Raw genomic sequence first — 19,584 nt, 5'->3', positions numbered from 1 at the left:
CAAGAGAGCAGGTAATAGGTTGCATTGTGTCCCTCTGAAAGACAGGTTGAAAGTCTATACCTCTGTGACCTGTGAATGAAACAGCATTTTGCAAACAAGTTGAGATAAATCAGCCTATTAAGGTGCATCCTAATCTAATCTTATTTTTTATCCCTTTAAAAGAAGGTAAAGACACAGAGAGGAGGAGGCAGTGCTTGGACTGATGTACCGTAAACCCAAAAAATGCCAAGTGTTGAGGGTCACTATTTGGAACTAGCAAGAGGAAAAGGAAGATTCTTCCCAGAACTTCAGAGGGAATATGGCCCTGATGACTATATGATTTTGGAGTTCTACTCTCTAGAATTGTGACAGAATAAACTTGTCATTTTAATCTACTCAGTAAAGAAAGATAGCATATAAAGGACTTCAGACTTTATTTGATCTGAAGGCAAAAGTTCAATTGAAGCCACTCAAGCACATGAAAAATAAAGTCAGACTTTTACTTTAGAAAAAGAGTGAGGAAATTTATAGTGAGGAAATACATAATTGTGATTATAGTATATTTTCTGTATGCATGTCATATCTCTCTTCAGAGTAATTTGCGGGCAGCAGAAACTGTATTTTGTTTTTGCCCATTCATGTAAGTCTAGTACTTAGTATATCATTAATTTCTAAGCAAAAGAATGTGTTAAATTAATAAATAGGAACCAAATGGCTGGGCTTTTCATAATGAGCCTACAAATGTATCATCCCCAAGAGAAGGGAATTTTGCATCTCCAACATCCACTGTGTAGCAGTTTGTTACAAGAACAAAATAAAGCAAGGTTCAGAAACCAAGTAACTTCAGTGAGTAAGCTGGAGTCAGTTTTACCTTTCATATATCACGTAAAGGAGAGGAAAAGAAACAAGGATTTAAATATTTTAAGCAACACAGTGCTTCTATGTGGAATTAGATTGAAGCACAGAAGAAAAAATGGCAAACTCCTTGATTCTGACATCATCACCTCTGGAATAACTGGTGGATATTTGATACTTGTGACTCAGGTCACAGACAGAGATGGAGAAATAATCATCCTATTCAATTCATTTCAAACCACTCACCACAGGAATGATTAAAAATGAGAAGAACTTCTTTGTTGGAAGTATGGTTCATTTTAATGTTGCCAGAGTGAAGCACAGACATCAAAACTTGATCTCGTTTATTTCTTATTTCTTTACTGTATTATTCATTTTAAAATAACATTATATAGGGCATTACTTGAAAGAGATTCTCTATTTCCTTTTAAAAATGCTTTATTTTCTGAAATAGCAATTAACATTATAATTATGCACATTATTACCAAAGGATTGGGTTATAATCACATTTTTGTTTTGATATGCATGTTAGGTACCAACTGCAGAATTCTATTAATTAAATGAAACATATTTTTCTCTATTCATTTTCAAAATAACCTAAACATTATTTCAATAGTGGCCCATTTTCTACCTTTTGCCACTCTTTAAAACAAATTTAAAAGAGAATAAAGCTTTGTGCTTTGCAACAAAAATAAATGTGGTGATTTGGATAACGAAAATACATGAATCACACTAATATTAATAGAGGTGACCCCATTGTGATGACTCATTAACTCTGTATAGGATGCAGTTCACTGCCCTGGATCAGGAGTTGATAATGGTACAAAGTGGAGTTATTAGCTAAAGATGGTTCCAATAGGAAATTAACTGAAGGTTTGTTCATTCATTGGGAATCAGTATCCCTCTTGATATATGTCACCATATTAAACTATGTGTTAAAAAAGATCACATGCAGAAAAGAGATAAAGACAAGAAATAGGCTGAATACTATGCATACTAATAGCTATTATTTGTCAAGCTCACTGTAAGCACCTTGAATGTATTTGATTCCTTAGTCTTCACAGCGATCCTATCAGTTAGGATTATTTCCCTTGTTTTGCAGAAGAGGAAATTGAAGCTTAGAAATGCACTCCAAGTCATGGGCCAATGAGTGTTGGAGCTTGGATTCCATCAATGCCTGCATCCTTCATTATTTAAACTATGGCAAGTGGCCTGCCTATTTCTGCCGTATCTCCAACATCATCAACACTCCTGTTCAATATAGTTCTGGAAACATTAGCCAGAGCAATTAGACAAGAGAGAAATAAAAGGGATAAGAGTAGGAAAGAGAGAAGTTAAATTGTCATTATTCACAGATGATATGATACCCTACATAGAAGACTCCAAAAACTCTACCAAAAGACTTCTTTTTTTAATAACCTAATTTAGCAGTGTAACTGGGTACAAATTCAACACTCAAAAAATCAATGGCATTCCTGTGCACAAATAACAAACTCATTGAGAGAGAAATTAGGGAAACCACAGTCTTTATAAAAAATGATACACTTAGGAATCAATCTAACAATGGAAGTGAATGATCTATATATTGAAAATTATAGTATGTTGAAAAAGGAGATTGAAGAGTCTATTAGAAAATGGAAAGATCTCTTACTCATAGATAGGAAGAACCAACACAGTGAAAACTCCCAAAACTGTTATACAGATTTAACGCAACCCTGATCAAAATACCATTAAGATGCCTCACAGAACTAGAGAAAATGCCCCTAAAATTCAGTTGGAAAGAAGAGACCTTGAATAGCAAAGGTAATCCTGGGCAACAAAGGCACAGCATGAGGCATTGCAATCCCTGACCTGAAAATATACTATAAAGCTACAGTGATAAAATCAGCATGATACTTGCCAAGAAACAGACCTGAGGATCAGTGGAACAGAATAGAAGATGTAGACATAACTACAAACACACTCAGTCTTACCTTTAACAAAGGGGCAAAACATGTTCACTGGAAGAAAGTCTATTTACTAAATGGTGCTGGAAAAACTGGCTCTCTACTGTCAAAGGCTAAAATTAGACCCATATTTATTACATGGCAATAAAACTAAAGTCAAAATGGATCAAAGATCTAAATATCTAAATAGAAACACTAAATCTACTGGAAGACAAAGTAGGTAGAGATCTTGAAGACACAGAAGTAGGCAGAGAGTTCATGAACAATCTCCAAACACATGGGAAATACTTCAAAGAATCAACAGCTGGGATCTTATCTTATTAAAAAGCTTTTGCATATCAAAAGAAATCACCAACAGAGTGAAAACACAACACACAGAGTGAGAAAAATTTTAGCCTATTGTCCCTCAGACAAAGGACTTCTATATAAAACCTATAAAGAATTGGAAAAACTTGGAACCCTCAATTTCAAGGCCCCAATCTAAAAATGAGGATCTGAGATGAATACACACTTCTCAGATAAAGAAATACAAGCAAAAAATAAATATGTGAAAAAAAATTCAACATCATTGGTCATTTGAAAGATGCAAATTAAAACAACACTGAGATTCCATTTCACCCAGAAAGAATAGCTACTGTCAAGAAATCAACCAATAACAATGCTGGAGGGGCTGTGGGGAAAAAGGAAGCCTCCTCCACCATTGGTGGAAGTGTAGACTGGTGTAGCCACTGTGGAAATCAGTGTGGAGATTTTTAAAAAGGTAAGATTAGAGGTCCTATTTGACCTAGCTATTCCGTTTCTGGGTATCTTCCCTGAAGAATTAAAAACATCATACCACAGCAATATATGTGCACCCATGTTTGTAGCAGCACAATTTGTAATGGCTAAATCTTGGAAACAACCTCAGTGAACTCATGAACCTCATGAACTAAGGAATGAATGAAAAAGATGTGGTATTTTTATACAATGGAATACTACCCAGCCATAAAAGGACACACTTGAACCTTTTATAGGTAAATGGATGTAACTTGAGCTCATACTCATAAGTGAAATAAATCAGGCTCACATATGTAAACATCATATTGTCTCATTAGTGTAAGAAGCTGAAAGAGTAAAAAAGATCCAAAATATGAAACAGACATTGTGAAATGTGAAGAAATGTCCAAAAGGAAAGAGAAACTAGGATTGGGAGGAGAAAAGAAGGAAAGACAAGGGGAAAATATATATCATATATATATATATATATATATATATATATATATATATGTGTGTGTGTGTATATGATAGTTAAGATGGTAATACTACTAATTTTTATTAGTTCATTGAAAAGAAACGTTGTGCTTATATTGTCTGATCAGTTTTTTATGCCTATGTCTTGTAATCTGAGCAGCTATTTTGAGATAACAATATGCAATGTACTAATGATTATTACATGTTTTGAAATTTTGCATCATTATTTTTATTGCTTTTTGTATTTAAAAAAACTGAAAAAAAGAATAAAGCAAGCAAGAATGCCAGTGTTTCCTGACCAAAGATACAAGGGGACCCAAAACCCTCCCTCCCCGTTCCGGGTATGATTATCAGATTGTAGCAGGGGCCGGCAAGGAGAGAATGTGGTTTGGAAAAGTATATTCACTAAACCTATGCTTTCATACTATTAATGATAGAATTAAAGCTAGACAAAAATCTCAGCCTGAGGGCATGCTAACGAAATATTGTTGGGAATGTATTTTTAAAATGTTGATAAACACTGCCCCTCCGTGACTTGTAGTCTGCCATTAAAAAGCTGTGAAGTCCTGCAAAAGCATCATTTCCCAAGCCTGGGCTAGGTGGGTGCAAAGGCCATGCTCCCAAAGCTGGTCTGAAAAACTATGAGTGATAATTTCTGTGCTCTGAGGAAAAGGCAATGTACAGGGTAGTTAGTTTCTCATAGGGAAATGTACATATGATTTATGAGCATCTTTTATTCTGAAGTTAGGTTATTACCTTCTTGGTACTAACATTTCAGTGACTGCACTGAAGTGAGATGATAAAAAAACTGTGTGTGCCTGCGTGTGTAGAACCCAGAGCCTTGCACATGCTAAACAAGAGTTCTACCACTGATTTTTAAAAACAGTGTCTTTACTTAACAAACTAAGAAGTTGATGACTTTGCCTCACACTGCAAACAGCAAATATAGAACTTCAAAAGCCCGTACAGAGAACCAGGACTCCAGTATATTTTCTAACTGAAAATTACCAGCTTCTTCTATGTCTCCATGGTTCTTCACAGTTTGCTAATCATTTTCGCATGAATTATCTTGCCTGATGCTCTATGGTCAATCTCATTCTCCACAGATTAAAACCAGAGTTTAGCAGAGGCTTGATAACCTTGACCGAGATCACACAGTTCCTTATAGAGGGCCCAGATTTTATCTAAGGTCATTTGCTTTTAATTACTATCTGCTGTCCAAACTATAAGTAGTCTGTGAATGTGGTCTAACAATAGAATTGTAAGGAAAGTGTTTTTGTTACACAGAACTAATGCATCTGAATATCTGGAGGATGAGACTTCAGCCTTGAATTGTGTAAGAGCTTTCTAGGTGGTTCCTCTATGCAGCCAAATGTAGGGCCCCCACTAAATGGTATTGTCTCTGTCACTTGGACCTCACCAGAAGGAACAGAGTTCTGGAGTTAGAACTCAGTATTTTGGGGTAAGTCATACCACTGCCTGAGCCTCGATCCCTACAGCTTCGAATGAGGATAATGCAATTACAAGTTGTAAGCAATTGAAAAGCTAAGTGCAAGTGCCTAGTGTAGTCATTCAAAAATGGAATCTATTATTCACTACTGCTACGTAGTGTGATGCCCTATTACTACTAAATACGAATTAAGGATAGTATAATATACATAGCAACCATTCTAGAATTTTCCTGATTCAAATTTGCAACAAAGACAGGTGACTTATATATATTTGTGACAGTCTCTGAGTTTACCTCTCTGTAAAATGGCAACATCTTTTAAGTGGTAAATGCCTTGTGGCTTTAGAAAGACAGGGACGTCATGGTTCTGTTGCAGAGTTCAATCTGAATATTTTTCAGGAAGTGGCCTTAGAAACACATTGCACAGAATTAATTGAAATAAATTGGTGCTTATGAGCTACAAACCTCTATAGTTATGCTGTCACTTTCTGTCAAGACAAGATGAGATCTAATCCAAATACTTGTTTCTGTATATTTTATAACTTGCATATGCCGTGTCAATATATTTGACACAGTTTATAAAAATTATAATAAGATAAAAATAAAAGGCAGATTAAAAAGCTAAAAATCTTCAACAAATAGAGTAGGAAAGGAAGGGAAAGAGTGAATAGGGATTGGGGGAAGGATTTTTTTTCAGGGTACCAGGAGAATCTGTGTACAAAAACTACATTTAAATTAGTAATAAGATTCCTGACCTTTGTGAACTACACACTGATAACCAACTGATCTCTCTGTCTCTGTCTCTTCTGTCTCTGCCTCTGGCTCCTTTTATACCAGCCTCAGTAAGTTTGCCAGGCTGGCCTCAAACTTGCCATTCTCTTGCTCTCAATATTCTTAATAGCTAGGATTGCAAGTGTGCCCCACCACCCTAACTCTATATTTTTAAAAATTAAAATAAGCCTTTTTTCTTAACATTTCTTATTACATGCTAAAGATACTCATCACTGATATAAAGATATACCTAGACAGAGCTTTGTTCTATGACCAAAATGGAATTTACAGACTTAAGCTCTCTTTGCAGCAGCAAAGATTGATTTTCTCTTATCCTTCTGAAAAAGTGTATATTCCATCTTCATTTCTTGATCATCTTACTGTCCTCTGTCTTTCCATTTATTTTAGAAATTTTAGGTAAGATTTAACCATGAATATGCAGGCTATGATGTTTGTAGTGGAAAGAATCCAAAACTGTACCTCTTACAAAATCCATATAAAGCTTTACTTTTGACTATGATTAACATGATTTATTGCTGTCTATTCTCTGGCCTACTTAAAAAATGAAAGCTTCCTGGTTTGAAACTCAGTCTCCTTTGTGTTTTTGCCGCCAATGCCTGACCTAACCTCTTGCTTTGCCACATTTAAACTGCTACAAGAGCTGCCATTTTAACCGGTCTCTCCCTCTAGCACCTTCTATGTTAAGCTTCTTATAATTGAAGCTGTAATCATCTTTCTAAAGAACAGCTCTGATTATGGCTTTTTGCCTCTTAACACCAGAGTTCTGTGTGCCATTCAAGCCCCCAGGATTATCCCAAACTGCTTCTTCGTTCACTGTATACCTGGAGGCATCTGTTCTACACTCAAATAAATTCCTTGTTAGTGGTTGAATGAGGTATGAGTTTTTCTGTCACTTTACCTTACAATTGTCCCTCAGAAGCCAAATAAATAAAGAAAATCATACCTGGTCATAACATCTATGTAACAGTTACAATTCTTTTCAAATATGGTAAAGTTAACATTTGGCCCCAAATTTAACAAGCCAGAATCGTAAGAATCTAAATTAAAGAGGCATTCTTACATTTGCAATCCAAAGTCCAGCAGTATCATACATATATTGTTCTTTAGCTGCTGAGATAGGATTTTCTTTCTATTGCCAAGGTATACGAGGCCAGCTGGCAGAAATAGGCCAGCAGAAAACATGCCACGTCGAGCTCCCAATGCAGAAACAAATGAAACCTAATTTGCTGACCCGTCTTGTTTACTTGGTTCATTTGGCAATGTAATGTAATAAAAATAACATTGGATTGGATAGTACAAGTCTCAGACTTTAGTCCAATTTCTTCTATGACCAACCATAAAACTTTCAGAAGATACTGCAAATTTTCTGATCTTTGGCTTTTTCATTTATAGTGTAAATGCAAAAGGAATTCTTGGTTTCTTAATTGGCATTTCCTACAACACAGCTCTTTTTCTGTATCTATTTTCTTTACAACTCTCCACCCTTCTAGAAGTGTTACAGATCCCGTAACTTTATTTTAATCCCACTGAGAACCCAAGCAGAGGACAGTTATAAACAATCATAAACAATTTTAGAAATATTTGTAAAAATATCACAAATGATGTTCAAATACACTGTTTGTTAGACATTAATTGGATAACTATAAAGGCCTTGGCTAGCTTTAATATAGTAAAATTCTGTATTCAAACATACATTTGAAATTCATGCAACTTGAAAGTAAAGAAAATTGTAGACATGTGTAGATTGTCTGTATTCTCCCATCTGAGAAATCTTTGGATATGATAGTTTCCCTGTCTTATGTGAAGGATCAGGATATCTGCTTTATTTTTACAGACATAAAACATTGCCTGAAATCTCACAGTTCTGGTTATAATTTATACTGTAGTTTTTCCTTTTGGATTGGAATACAGATTTCTTTCAAATAAACATATGAGTTTAAAATAAATTACTAAAACATATTTTTCTCAGAGTGCTAGTTGTAATGTTCCTGCTTCTAAAGAGAAAAGTTCAATCAATATTGTGTTGGGAAAGGCGAAAGTTTTCAGAATGTCTACTTTGTGAAATACAAAAGTATATGATTCAATAATAGCATACAGGAAAATGGCTTGTTCCAAAAGCTGGGCTAACCATTACAACCCGAAAATCAAATCTTAAAATAAAGATGGCAAGCACACGACAAGCATACTCTTTGTCACTCGACTGTCCATTGAAGTATACATTGATGAATTGATACCAGAAATAAAACATCTTTGGTATCTCTGCTTAAAGGGTTACATGGCTGAAATCCAACCTAGTAAGCATTATCATGTCTTCTCCTAAAGATTATCCAAATTTTCAGTTCAATCAGAGTTACAGTAAAAAACAAAAACAAAAGCAAAACAAGTTTCCTGTAGTTAACTTGGAAATGTCAGAATTGATACAAATCAAAATCATTGCCCCCATGGTCTCTCAGTCTCTCTCTGTCTCTTTCTGTCTCTGTCTCTCTCCAACCAAAATAGAGGCAATTTGAAAAATCTAGGTATAAGTGATACACCATATTCAAAAAATTTTATTCTTCCATATTGATGTGATGCTCAAGGTGAAAAATAACTCTAGACCACTTTTCCTTAATATAAAATACATTTGTCTTTTTTGTTACTGAAATTAAAGCTTATTTTCAAATTTTTCACCGCTTATAAACTCTAGGGTGATTCAGATAAACAGACTATGCAAAAACTATTTACACAAAGGCACTAAGACCGTCTAGGCAAATTAAATAAGAATTCAGCACTTACTTGACATAAACCGCTGATGCACATATCCAAAGATTCGGTGTAGCAACGAGTACCGTCTAAGACCTTAGGGGCTAGTTCAACAACTAGGTTTGTTCCTTTGGCTTGGCACTTGAGCGAACATGGATTGTCAGGGTCATTAGACACGGGAAGCCACTCATAAAACTGGCCATGGTGCTTGACATCATTATGAGCCGAGCATTGCTGAGCTCGGAAATCACCTGCTTCTGGTGGGCAGTCCTGGAGAAGAAAGGAGGGGAGGGGAAACACAGGGTAAGAGGACAACTCCAGACAGAAAACTGCAGCAGCTAGGCAGTCTGTAACAGTTTGGAAAACAAAGCAACCGTTATCCTGATCATTACAGATGGACTGTATTCTGTTACTATTTCATTTTAGGGGTTATGTGATTGTTTGGCTCTCAAAATAAAGAATTCTGAGAAAGTAACTACCTTAAGTATATTTTCTGATTAAAATAAAATTAGAAACTAACCAGCTTAGTAGAGATCTTCTGGTTGATGTTCACTGGGAAAGTAACCATCTTGAAATATATTTTCTGGAAGATGTGTATTGGTTCACAAGCTCTTCTACACTGTGGCATCATTTTTGTTAAGACTGATATATTGTGTCAACTTGAGAAGTTTAGAAGTTTAACCAAGAGATTCAGCAGGGAGGCAGGATCCTTACTTTGTAAATATTCTCATCTTGTGCAAGAGGAGGACACAGAGATTCTGTGAATCCTACCCCTGCCCTGGAGCAGGGTGGCCCACATACACTCTAAGGGAGCGAAAGACGCTTGCTCCCCACTTTTTGCTTTGGCTGCTGCCTTGAAGCATTGCCCCAGTGCCATGCCACCCTGCCTTGTAGCCAGCTGATCATGGACTGAAACTTCCCCAAATGTAAGCTAAATAAACCTTTCCTTCCTTCATTTTGAGTGTTGGGCATTTTGTCCTAGCAATGAGAGAAAGTAACCAAGACACATTTTATTTCCCTTGTAACTCATATAGGTCCTGGGATTATATGAAAGTACTGGTCCTTTTAGTCTTCATATTAAGAACTAAGATAACTCTTTATTTTAATACCTAACAGTGAAAGTTTAACATAAGTTCATTAGAAAGTTTGGGAGTTGTTTGTAATAATTTTCTATCACTTAAACTTCACAGTATCTAGGATTAATTATGAGGAACAGAAGGAGACTATCCGTTCTATATGAGTCACTTTAGATTAGGCACCTCTTTAGTGTGTGTGACCATATATAGTAGATCTTCCTAAGTTTGGTTTTCTCAAACTCAGAGGTTTCCCCATAATTATTTTCAACATTGCTGTGAGTTCATAAATTTGAAATGAAACAACTAAAGAGAAAGAGTTGGAGAATTAGCAAATCATATCACAGTGACACACGCATATCCAGGTTCATATCAGCACAATTTGTAATGGGTAAAACTTGGAAGTGGCATGTATATCCAGTTACAGATGAATGGATTAAAAAAGTGGTACATATACACAATGGAGTACTGCTCAGTCATAAATAAGAACACATTTGAGTCATTTGTGGGAAAATAGGCACACATTGATTTCACAGGGCTAAGGGAAATAAACACACATTAAATATCACATGGTTCCTCTTACATGACAAATCCAAAGTAAAGAGCAGAGTAGAAGAAAGGTGACAGGAAATAGGGAGATAGATTTTGTGAAGGTGGGAAGGGGATCTGGTGATACGGGGTAGATGGTAAGGAGAAGGAAGAAAAAAGGATCAAGATGTGACAGGTATATGTGCCAATACATCATGATGAATATATTTATTTTGGATCATAAACATATGCAAATTAAATGTGTTTTTTAAAAGGTTATACTAGGAGAACCCTGTAGAAAACAGCTGTTTTAAATATATATTTCATAAATGGCAACTTACAATGTAAAAATATGAGTAACAATGGCTTTTATCTAATACATGATAAGCCTCAGAAAAAGCAAATAAGATTCAGCCTTAAAAAGGCAAATATTGACTTTTCCTTGAAGAAGCCGTTTTGATAGGCATATTTTCATTTTATGTTTTCGGAAGAAAACTTACTACAAAGAGTGTAGATTACCCAGACACAGAGTGGCTTTCATGGTAAGTTTCTCTTACAGGATTTGCATGCGACCTTTAGCAGTTCGTGGTTATGACATTATCATTTCATGTGTTCTCTCACACAGGTTTATTTGCAAATCTCTATGTTCATACAGAAATTTATTTTATTTATTCTTAAATTTTTATTAGTACATATTTGTCATACATATTGTTCACATAGGGAATGTGTACCTGTGCATGACACATCTCAATGCTTTCTTTCCCATTCCCGTCCCTTCCTATCAATGGTCCTTTGTTTTTCCATTTGTACAATAACTGTCTCCATTTTATCCATTGTTTTTCCTTTTCCCTTCTTTCCTTCCTCCCCTCCTCCTTCACCCCCTTCCCATTTGAAAGTATTTCTCCTACTTCCCGCATCCCTCTTCCATTATGCCTCCTTTCTGATATTTTACACAAGGGAAACAATGCAGTATTTAAGCTTGTGAGTCACATTTATTTCACTTATGATTGTGGTCTCAAGATGTATCTCTGTTTTATAAACCAGAATTCTTGACTCAAGCATTAGTGATGCTATTCAATAGCATATAAGCTCTGATACTTGGAGGAGCACAGTTTTTTTTCTAGGCAAGATAGGATACAAACAAATACCTATGTAGGATGAATGGAAAATATCTCAAAATACAACATAAAAATATCAAAGACACTTGACTGTCAGTACTGATTACATATATATATATATGTATATATATACATATATATATATGTATATTTATAATAGAGAGACTAAAATATAGTAATAAAGGAAAAGGATACCTTATAAAGCATAGATGTAGATCCACAGGTTTCAACAAGGCTTAAGTGATTTTGACTATTTTCTTTAAAAAGTGTGATTAAAATCCATTGTTTATTAATTTCTTAAATGATAGGCTATAGTTTAAATTTTTGTAAAGGTCCTTTAATAAATATAGCATGTGTGTATTATGTTAGTATTTACTTGTTTGCTGTGAGAAATCAGAGACTGTAACTTGCAAAACTATGCAGTGAACCCCAAAACAGGTAACTTGTATCAAACCATGACTAACAATATAAACTAAATTTCAGTGTTTTGACATCACCTCCTTTTTTGGGTCATATGTTCTAAGTATGGATTTTTTATTTCATGTTCACAAATTTTAGCCCTATCAGCCTTTTCCTTAGTTATTATTGTCTCCCCTTAACATTAGAACTAACTATAGCTCTAAAATTCTGTATGCTTACTTAAATGCCCCCTCCTGGTTAGAAACACTATGAAGTCTCTCTCTACAGCTGTTGATTTCCCTTGCTTAGCGGGTTGAATAAACTGATCTTAATATGACCACCTGATGGTCACTGAATGGGCATTTCCTCAGTTGAGCTGATAATTTAATTAATGATGATTAAAACAAGGATTTCCTTTTGCATCATACCTATAATCCTATCTGTCCTTTACTTACTCTGAAGCATGGAGGAGATATTGAAATGGACTCAATAAAGCAAACACTGAAAAACTTGTTTGAAATAGTCTACAATCCCTCTCACAATTATCTTTGCCTCATTTTTCTACAAGTACAAGCAAACCAGCTAGAAGGAAATTCCACTGTCAGGCTGAATCACCTTGTCCTCAAAGTAAGACGAGTACAATGTAATTAAAAGATGTATTGGGGTGAACCAGAGGTAATTTTCTGCATTTTTTCAATTCCAAGAAAAGAGTGTTGATTACATTTTTTAAATGATATGCTGCGTCATCTCTGGGCAGACATAAAACTGTTCTCCCTTTATTTGATAACATGACTTTTCCACTTCTAAAATAAATGGGACTCAAAGGGAGCAAAAGATAAAACTAGTAAAAATGAAGTTAAGAAATCAAATTAGAAGTACTCTCCCAACTAAAGATAGAAATAACATTAGTAAAGGAGTTGCTGCGCACAGCTAAAGAAGAATGAGAGAAAAAAGTACAGGACCATGGGAGACTGATTGAAACCTTGAATGAACAATATAGACAACAAGCAGAATTCATGAAACAAACTCAAAGAGACATTCAAGAAACAAAAATTCTATTGAAAGCTGGCAAAACTGTTTAAATGAAGCTGAGGATAGGATTTTGGACCTTGAGGAATAGATCACAAATAGTGATCATGAAAGGATAGAACTTTTAAAAATAACAAATCAGAAAGAAATGTCAATCCAGCAGCTTCAAGATGATGCCAAGAGAAACAACATAAGATTAATAGGCATCAGTGAAGATGCAGGAGTCAATGCAAATGACATAGGTAAACTATCCACAGAAGGAATAGCAGAAAATTTCCCAAACAGGGGCTGAAAATCTAATATGCAGATGAGTGAGGCATATAGAATGCCAGTCAGTCACACCCAACATAAATCTACACCCAGACATATGATAATTAAGATCTCAGACATACAGCATAAAAACAGAATACTAAAAGCTGTTAGAGAAAAGACACAGCTCACATATCAAGGAAAACTCATTAGAGCCACAGCAGACTTTTCAGCACAAACCCTCAAGTCAAAATGAGTTTGGAGTGAGGTATTTCAAATCCTGAAAGAAAACAACTTTCAACTCAGACTGATGTATGCAGAAGAACTCATTCAGATTTAATGGAGAAACAAGATACTTCCATCACTAAAGAATGACTGAAGAAATTCACGTTCACCAAACCAACCTTAGAAAGAGTATTGAAAGACATACTAGATAGAGATAAAAATGACCACAATCCCCAGAACAAGAATAGAAAGAAACCACCAGGTAGGACAAGCAATTAAACAAGGGGGAAAAGCAAAAAGCAAACAAGTGGAACATAAGATGGCAAAGTGGAGCCAGCACATATCAGTGATGTCCATAAATGCAAATGTCCTCAATTCATCTATGAAAAGAAATAGGTTGATATAATGGCTCAAGAAACAGGATCTCACAATATGCTGTATACAAGAAACACATTTGACCCAAAAGGAAACTCATAGATTAAAAGTCAAAGGATCGAAAACAGTATTCCATGCAATAGGAACCCAGAAAAAGGCAGGGGTAAGTATTCTATTTGCAGACAATGTGAACTTCAAAGCTAAAATGATTAAAAGAGATGAAGAAGGTCACTACATACTTGTTAGTGGAAAAATTCAAGAGGATAAACTAACAATTATAAATATATATGCACCAAATACAGGAGCACCCAACTATATAAGACAGATACTAATGGACATGAAAAACCAAATACACAGGAACACAATTAAAACCGGGGACCTTGACAGCCCATTGTCACAAAGAAATAGATCAACTAGACAAAAAGTTGCTAAAGAAATAATAGAACTGAATCATACCTGTGAGCAATTGGACTAAGTAGATGTTTACAGAGCGTTCCCCTCAACCACATCAGACATTCTTCTCAGCTGCGCATGGGACATTCTCCAAAATAGACCATATATTATCCCATAAAACATTCTTAAGTAACTGCAAAGGTGTCCAAATTATCCCACGGGTAATATCTGACCATAGTGCACTGAAATTGGAAATTAATGGCAAAAAAGTGCAAAACCTGCATAAACACATGGAAATTAAATAACAATCTTTGAAAAACCAGTGGCTACATATGAAATTAAAGAAGAAATAAAGCAATGCCTACAATTCAGTGAAAATGCAGAAACAACATACTGTAATCTGTGGGATGCAATGAAAGCAGTCTTAAGAGGGAAGTATATAGCAATAAACAGTCATACGAACAGAATGAACAAAAATAACCTAATGCTTCATCTCAAGCTTCAAGAAAAAGAAGACAAAGTTAAACCCAAAGCTCACAGAAGAGAGGAAATTGTAAAGATTAGAGCAGAAGTCAATGCAATTGAAACTAAAAAAATCCAAAGAATTAATGAATCAAAAGGCTGATTTTTTGAGAGAATAAACAAAATTGACACATCTCTAAGCTAACTTTCTAAAGAAAAAGAAAGAAAAAGCCCAAATTCATGCAATAGGGACAAAAAGGAGGAAATTACTACAGAGCTCATGAAAATTCAACAGATCATGAATACCTACTTTGAAAATCTCTACTCACATAGAGTGAAAAACATAAAGGAAATGGACAGATTTCTAGAAACATATGAACTACCAAAGATCAACCAAGAAGATATAGCAATTTTGAATAATCCAATATCAGCTAGTGAAATTAAAAATGTAATTTAAAACCTACCGACAAAGAAAAGCCCAAGTCTTGATGGATTCTGGCTGAATTTACAAGAAATGTAGAGAAGATTTGATTCCAATACTCCTTAAACTCTTAAATGAATTTGAATAGGGAGCAATCCTCCCTAAATTCATTCCTGGTACTAAATCCAGAGAAGGACCCAAACCAAAAGGAAAACTATAGGCCAATCTCACTAATGAACATTGGTGCAAAGATTCTCAATATAATACTGGCAAATAGAATGCAGTAAATCATCAAGAAGATTATACATCATGACTAAGTGGGATTCATTCCAGGAATGCAGGGATGGTTCAACATATGCAAATCAATAAATGTAATACACCATATCAACAGAGCCAAAAACAAAAACCACATGGTCATCTCAATAGATGCAGAAAAAGCTTTCAATAAAGTCCGACAAATGTTCATGATAAAAACCTTTCAGCAACTTGGAATACACCATGTCTACCTCAATCTTATAAAGGCCATCTATGACAAACCAAAAACCAACATTATACTAAATGGACAAAAACTGAAAGCTTTTACTTTAAAATCAGGAACAAGACAAGGATGCCCACTGTCACCACTCCTACTCAACATAGTTCTGGAAACACTAGCCAGAGCAATCAGACAAGAGAGAGAAATAAAAGGAATAAAGATAGGCAAGGAAGAAGTTAAATTATCACTATTTGCAGAAGACATGATACTCTATATAGAAGACTTAAAACACTCCATTAAAAGACTACTAGAGGTAATAAATTCAGCAGTGTAGCTGGATTCAAAGTCAACATTCAAAAATCAATAGCATTCCTGTACACAAACAAAAAACTCACCAAGAGAGAATTTATGGAAATATCTCCCATCCCAATCACATCTAAAAAAATGAAATACTTAGGAATCAACCTAACTAATAATATAAAAGACCTATATGCTGAAAATTATGCTACACTAAAAAAGGAAATTGAAGAGGATATTAGAAAATGGAAGGATATTCCTTGTTTTTGGCTAGGAAGAATCAACACTGAAAACGGCCATACTTCCAAAACTGTTATACAAATTTAATGCAATCCCAATCAAAATACCATTGATATATCTCACAGATCTAGAGAAAAAACTCCTAAAATTCATTTGGAAACAGTAGAAATCTACAATAACAAAGGCAATTCTGGGCAACAAAGGCAAGGCAGCAGGCATCTCAGTTCCTGACTTGAAACTATACTATAAAGCCACAGTGATAAAATCAGCATGGTACTGGCAAAGAAATAAACCTGAGGATCAATGGAACAGTTTAGAAGATGCAAACAGAACTACAAAGACACTCAGCTACCTGATATTCTACAAAGGGGCTAAACATGTTTCCTGGAAGAAGAATAGCCTCTTTAATAAATGGTATTGGCAAAATTGGCTCTCCACATGCAGAAGACTGAAACTAGATCCATACCTATCACCATTCACAAAACTAAAGTCTAAATGGATCAAAGACCTAAATATTCACATAGAAACACTAAATCTACTGGAAGACAAGGTAGGCAGAAGTCTTGGAGACATAGGGGTAGGCAGAGAATTCATGAACAAAATGCTAACTGCACAGGAAATACTTTAAAGAATCAATGACTGGGATCTCATATTATTGAAAAGTTTCTGCACTTCAAAAGAAATCATCAACAGAGTGAAAAGAAAACCCACACAATGGGAAAGAATTTTAGCCAGCAACTCCTCAGACAAAGGACTTATATCCAGAACATATAAAGAATTGAAAAACAGAGGGCTGGGGATTTAGCTCAGTGGCATAAGCGCCTGCCTTGCAAGCAGGCCGTTGTGGGTTCGATCCCTGGTACTGATAAATAGGAAAAAGACAAAAAAAAAAAAAAAAAGAATTGAAAAACATCAAGACACCCAAATTCAAAGACCCTCTCCAAAAATGGGCACCTGAGATGAACACACAGTTCTCCAATGAAGATATACAAATAGCAAATAAATACACGAAGAAATGTTCACCACCAGTGGTCATTTGAGAAACGCAAATTGAAACAGCATTGAGATTTCATCTCACTCCGGAAAGAATAGCTGCCATCAAGAAATCAACTGATAACAAATGTTGGCAAGGCTGCAAGGGGAAAAAGAAACACTGTTGGTGGGAATGTAGACTGGGGAAACCACTATGGAAATTAGTGTGGAGAATTCTCAGAAGACTAGGATTGAAAGTTCCATTCAATCCAGCTATTCCCCTCCTGAGTATTTTCCCAGAAAAACTGAAAAGGTCATATTACAGTGATACCAATGTTCATAGCAGCACAATTTGTAATAGCTAAATCTTGGAAACAACCAAGATGCCCATCAACTGCAGAGTAGATGAAAAAGATGTGGTATTTTTATACAATGGAATATTGCTCAGCTATAAAAAATTATCTTGACGCCTTCATAGGCAAATGGAGACAACTTGAGACTATCCTCATTAGTAAAATAAATAAGAATCAGATTTATAAATATCACATTGTGTCTCTAGTGTAAAAAGTAATAAGAAATGTAGGAGTAATAAAACCCAAAATGTGTAATTGCTATTATAAAAAAGAGAGGAAAAGAAAGTGCTCTAAAAGATATAACTGCATGTGTGTTTAAGTGTGTAGGATTGATAACCATATTACTAAGTTTTTGTTGGATCATTGAACAGAATTGATTGCAGTCTCGCTGCTTGAATGTCCACTTTGTATGCTTTACTTTTGTAACTTGAACAACCACTGCTACGAGGACAATATGTAATTTATCAACTAGTGATTTCTTACTGTTTATTTTTTTGAAATTACGTATTATTTCTACCTTTCTTCTATTTTGTTTTTTTTCTCTTTAAATAAAATTTTAAAAAATGAAGTTAAAACCATTAGGTTTTCTTTTCTGTGAAAAATATTAGTAAACATATTTAGGTACATCACAGGGACTATGCAGGTGTTTCTATATCTCTGCATATAATGGTTTCAAGGACAGCTTCTATGTAGGTTTTATAATTTTTTTTAATTATCAGAAAAATACCTCTGAGAATTACAAGGCTTTTATTATTACTATTTTTCCTTCTATCCATAATTTTGTAGGGATGGGTCAGTATATTTTGTTAAGTTGAGAATGTGTTTAAAACCTTGAGTGGAGAGTTGGATCGTAAACTTGGACCTTTTTAATGTTTGAGTTTATTTATACTTGGCAAAACGCAACTTCTTGTTTTAAGAAAAAGATTTAACAAGACTTTAAAACAGGTTCAGAAGTCTTCTTGGTCATCAGATAGCCCTTACAAAATAACGTTTCGAAGGTTTAAGTGCAAATGAATCAGAAATATATGAATCAAATTTCCCCATGAAATATACTTTTAAAAATTCAGAGAAGAAAGATTTGACAAAATATTCTTTGTTTGACCCCAAAACTTCTCAAGCATAGTTGAAGATATTCCTGAACAACTAATGCATCTTCAATCATCCAGTTACAGGAATGGAAATTTAGGAAAAGTCATGATAGCATCTTATCACACAAGTATACAATAACATACTTTAATAATAACATTGGGAACAACAATAACAATAATTCTTATTTGAATAGAGATTCACCATCTGAAAATTTCCAAGTTTTTAACAATTTGTCCCATTAAACCATTAAACTTCCTGATCCTCTTAAAAAACAGCTTCAGAAACTGATGACCTATTTTGAAAAAGAAACCATGCTGGAGCTTAGGACTCCTGGAAGCCAAGCCAGCATCTCCCCTCCCTGTAAGCGGAGGCAGGGTGGCAGCCTGCAGCCCTTCCAGGGGGAGAACTAGCAGTGTCTCCTGAGATCCACGCCATGTTGGAGCTTAGGACTCTGGGAAGCCAAGCCAGCATTTCCCCTCCCTGGTAAGCGGTGGTAGTGTGGCCCACTGCAGCCCTTCCAGGGGGAGAACTGGCAGTGTCTCCTGAGATCCATGCCATGTTGGAGCTTAGGACTCTGGGAAGCCAAGCCAGCACCTCCCTTCCCTGTAAGCGGAGGCAGGGTGGCAGCCTGCAGCCCTTCCAGGGGGAGAACTAGCAGTGTCTCCTGAGATCCACGCCATATTGGAGCTTAGGGCTCTGGGAAACCAAGCCAGCATTTCCCCTCTCTGTAAGCAGAGGCAGGGTGGCAGACTGCAGCCCTTCCAGGGGAGAACTAGCAGTGTCTCCTGAGATCCATGCCATGTTGGAACTTAGGACTCTGGGAAGCCAAGCCAATACCTCCGGGAAAAAAAAAAATCCATGTAAATTATAAGTAAGTTGCAGTACACCAAAA

The 19,584-nt window shown here is 35.5% G+C and overlaps 1 protein-coding gene across 4 annotated transcripts in view; it reads right to left on the bottom strand.

Annotated features, from left to right (window-relative positions):
- Window positions 1–19,584, bottom strand: part of Adamtsl1 (ADAMTS like 1) — a 927,295-nt gene that overhangs the window by 293,800 nt on the left and 613,911 nt on the right. For 3 of the 4 annotated variants that reach the window (XM_063251663.1, XM_063251668.1, XM_013155112.3), the window contains one exon: window positions 9,028–9,264. In XM_063251663.1, coding sequence (XP_063107733.1) covers window positions 9,028–9,264 — 237 coding nt within the window. Of the gene's footprint in view, window positions 1–9,027; window positions 9,265–19,584 lie in introns of those variants that run through there. The other variant, XM_063251679.1, reaches the window with a different exon arrangement.

The sequence above is a fragment of the Cavia porcellus genome, unplaced genomic scaffold (genome assembly GCF_034190915.1).
Source record: "Cavia porcellus strain 051 isolate PalLab524CR breed Dunkin Hartley unplaced genomic scaffold, mCavPor4.1 scaffold_1, whole genome shotgun sequence".
Lineage (NCBI taxonomy): Eukaryota > Metazoa > Chordata > Mammalia > Rodentia > Caviidae > Cavia > Cavia porcellus.
This window is presented reverse-complemented; position numbering and strand designations above follow the sequence as displayed.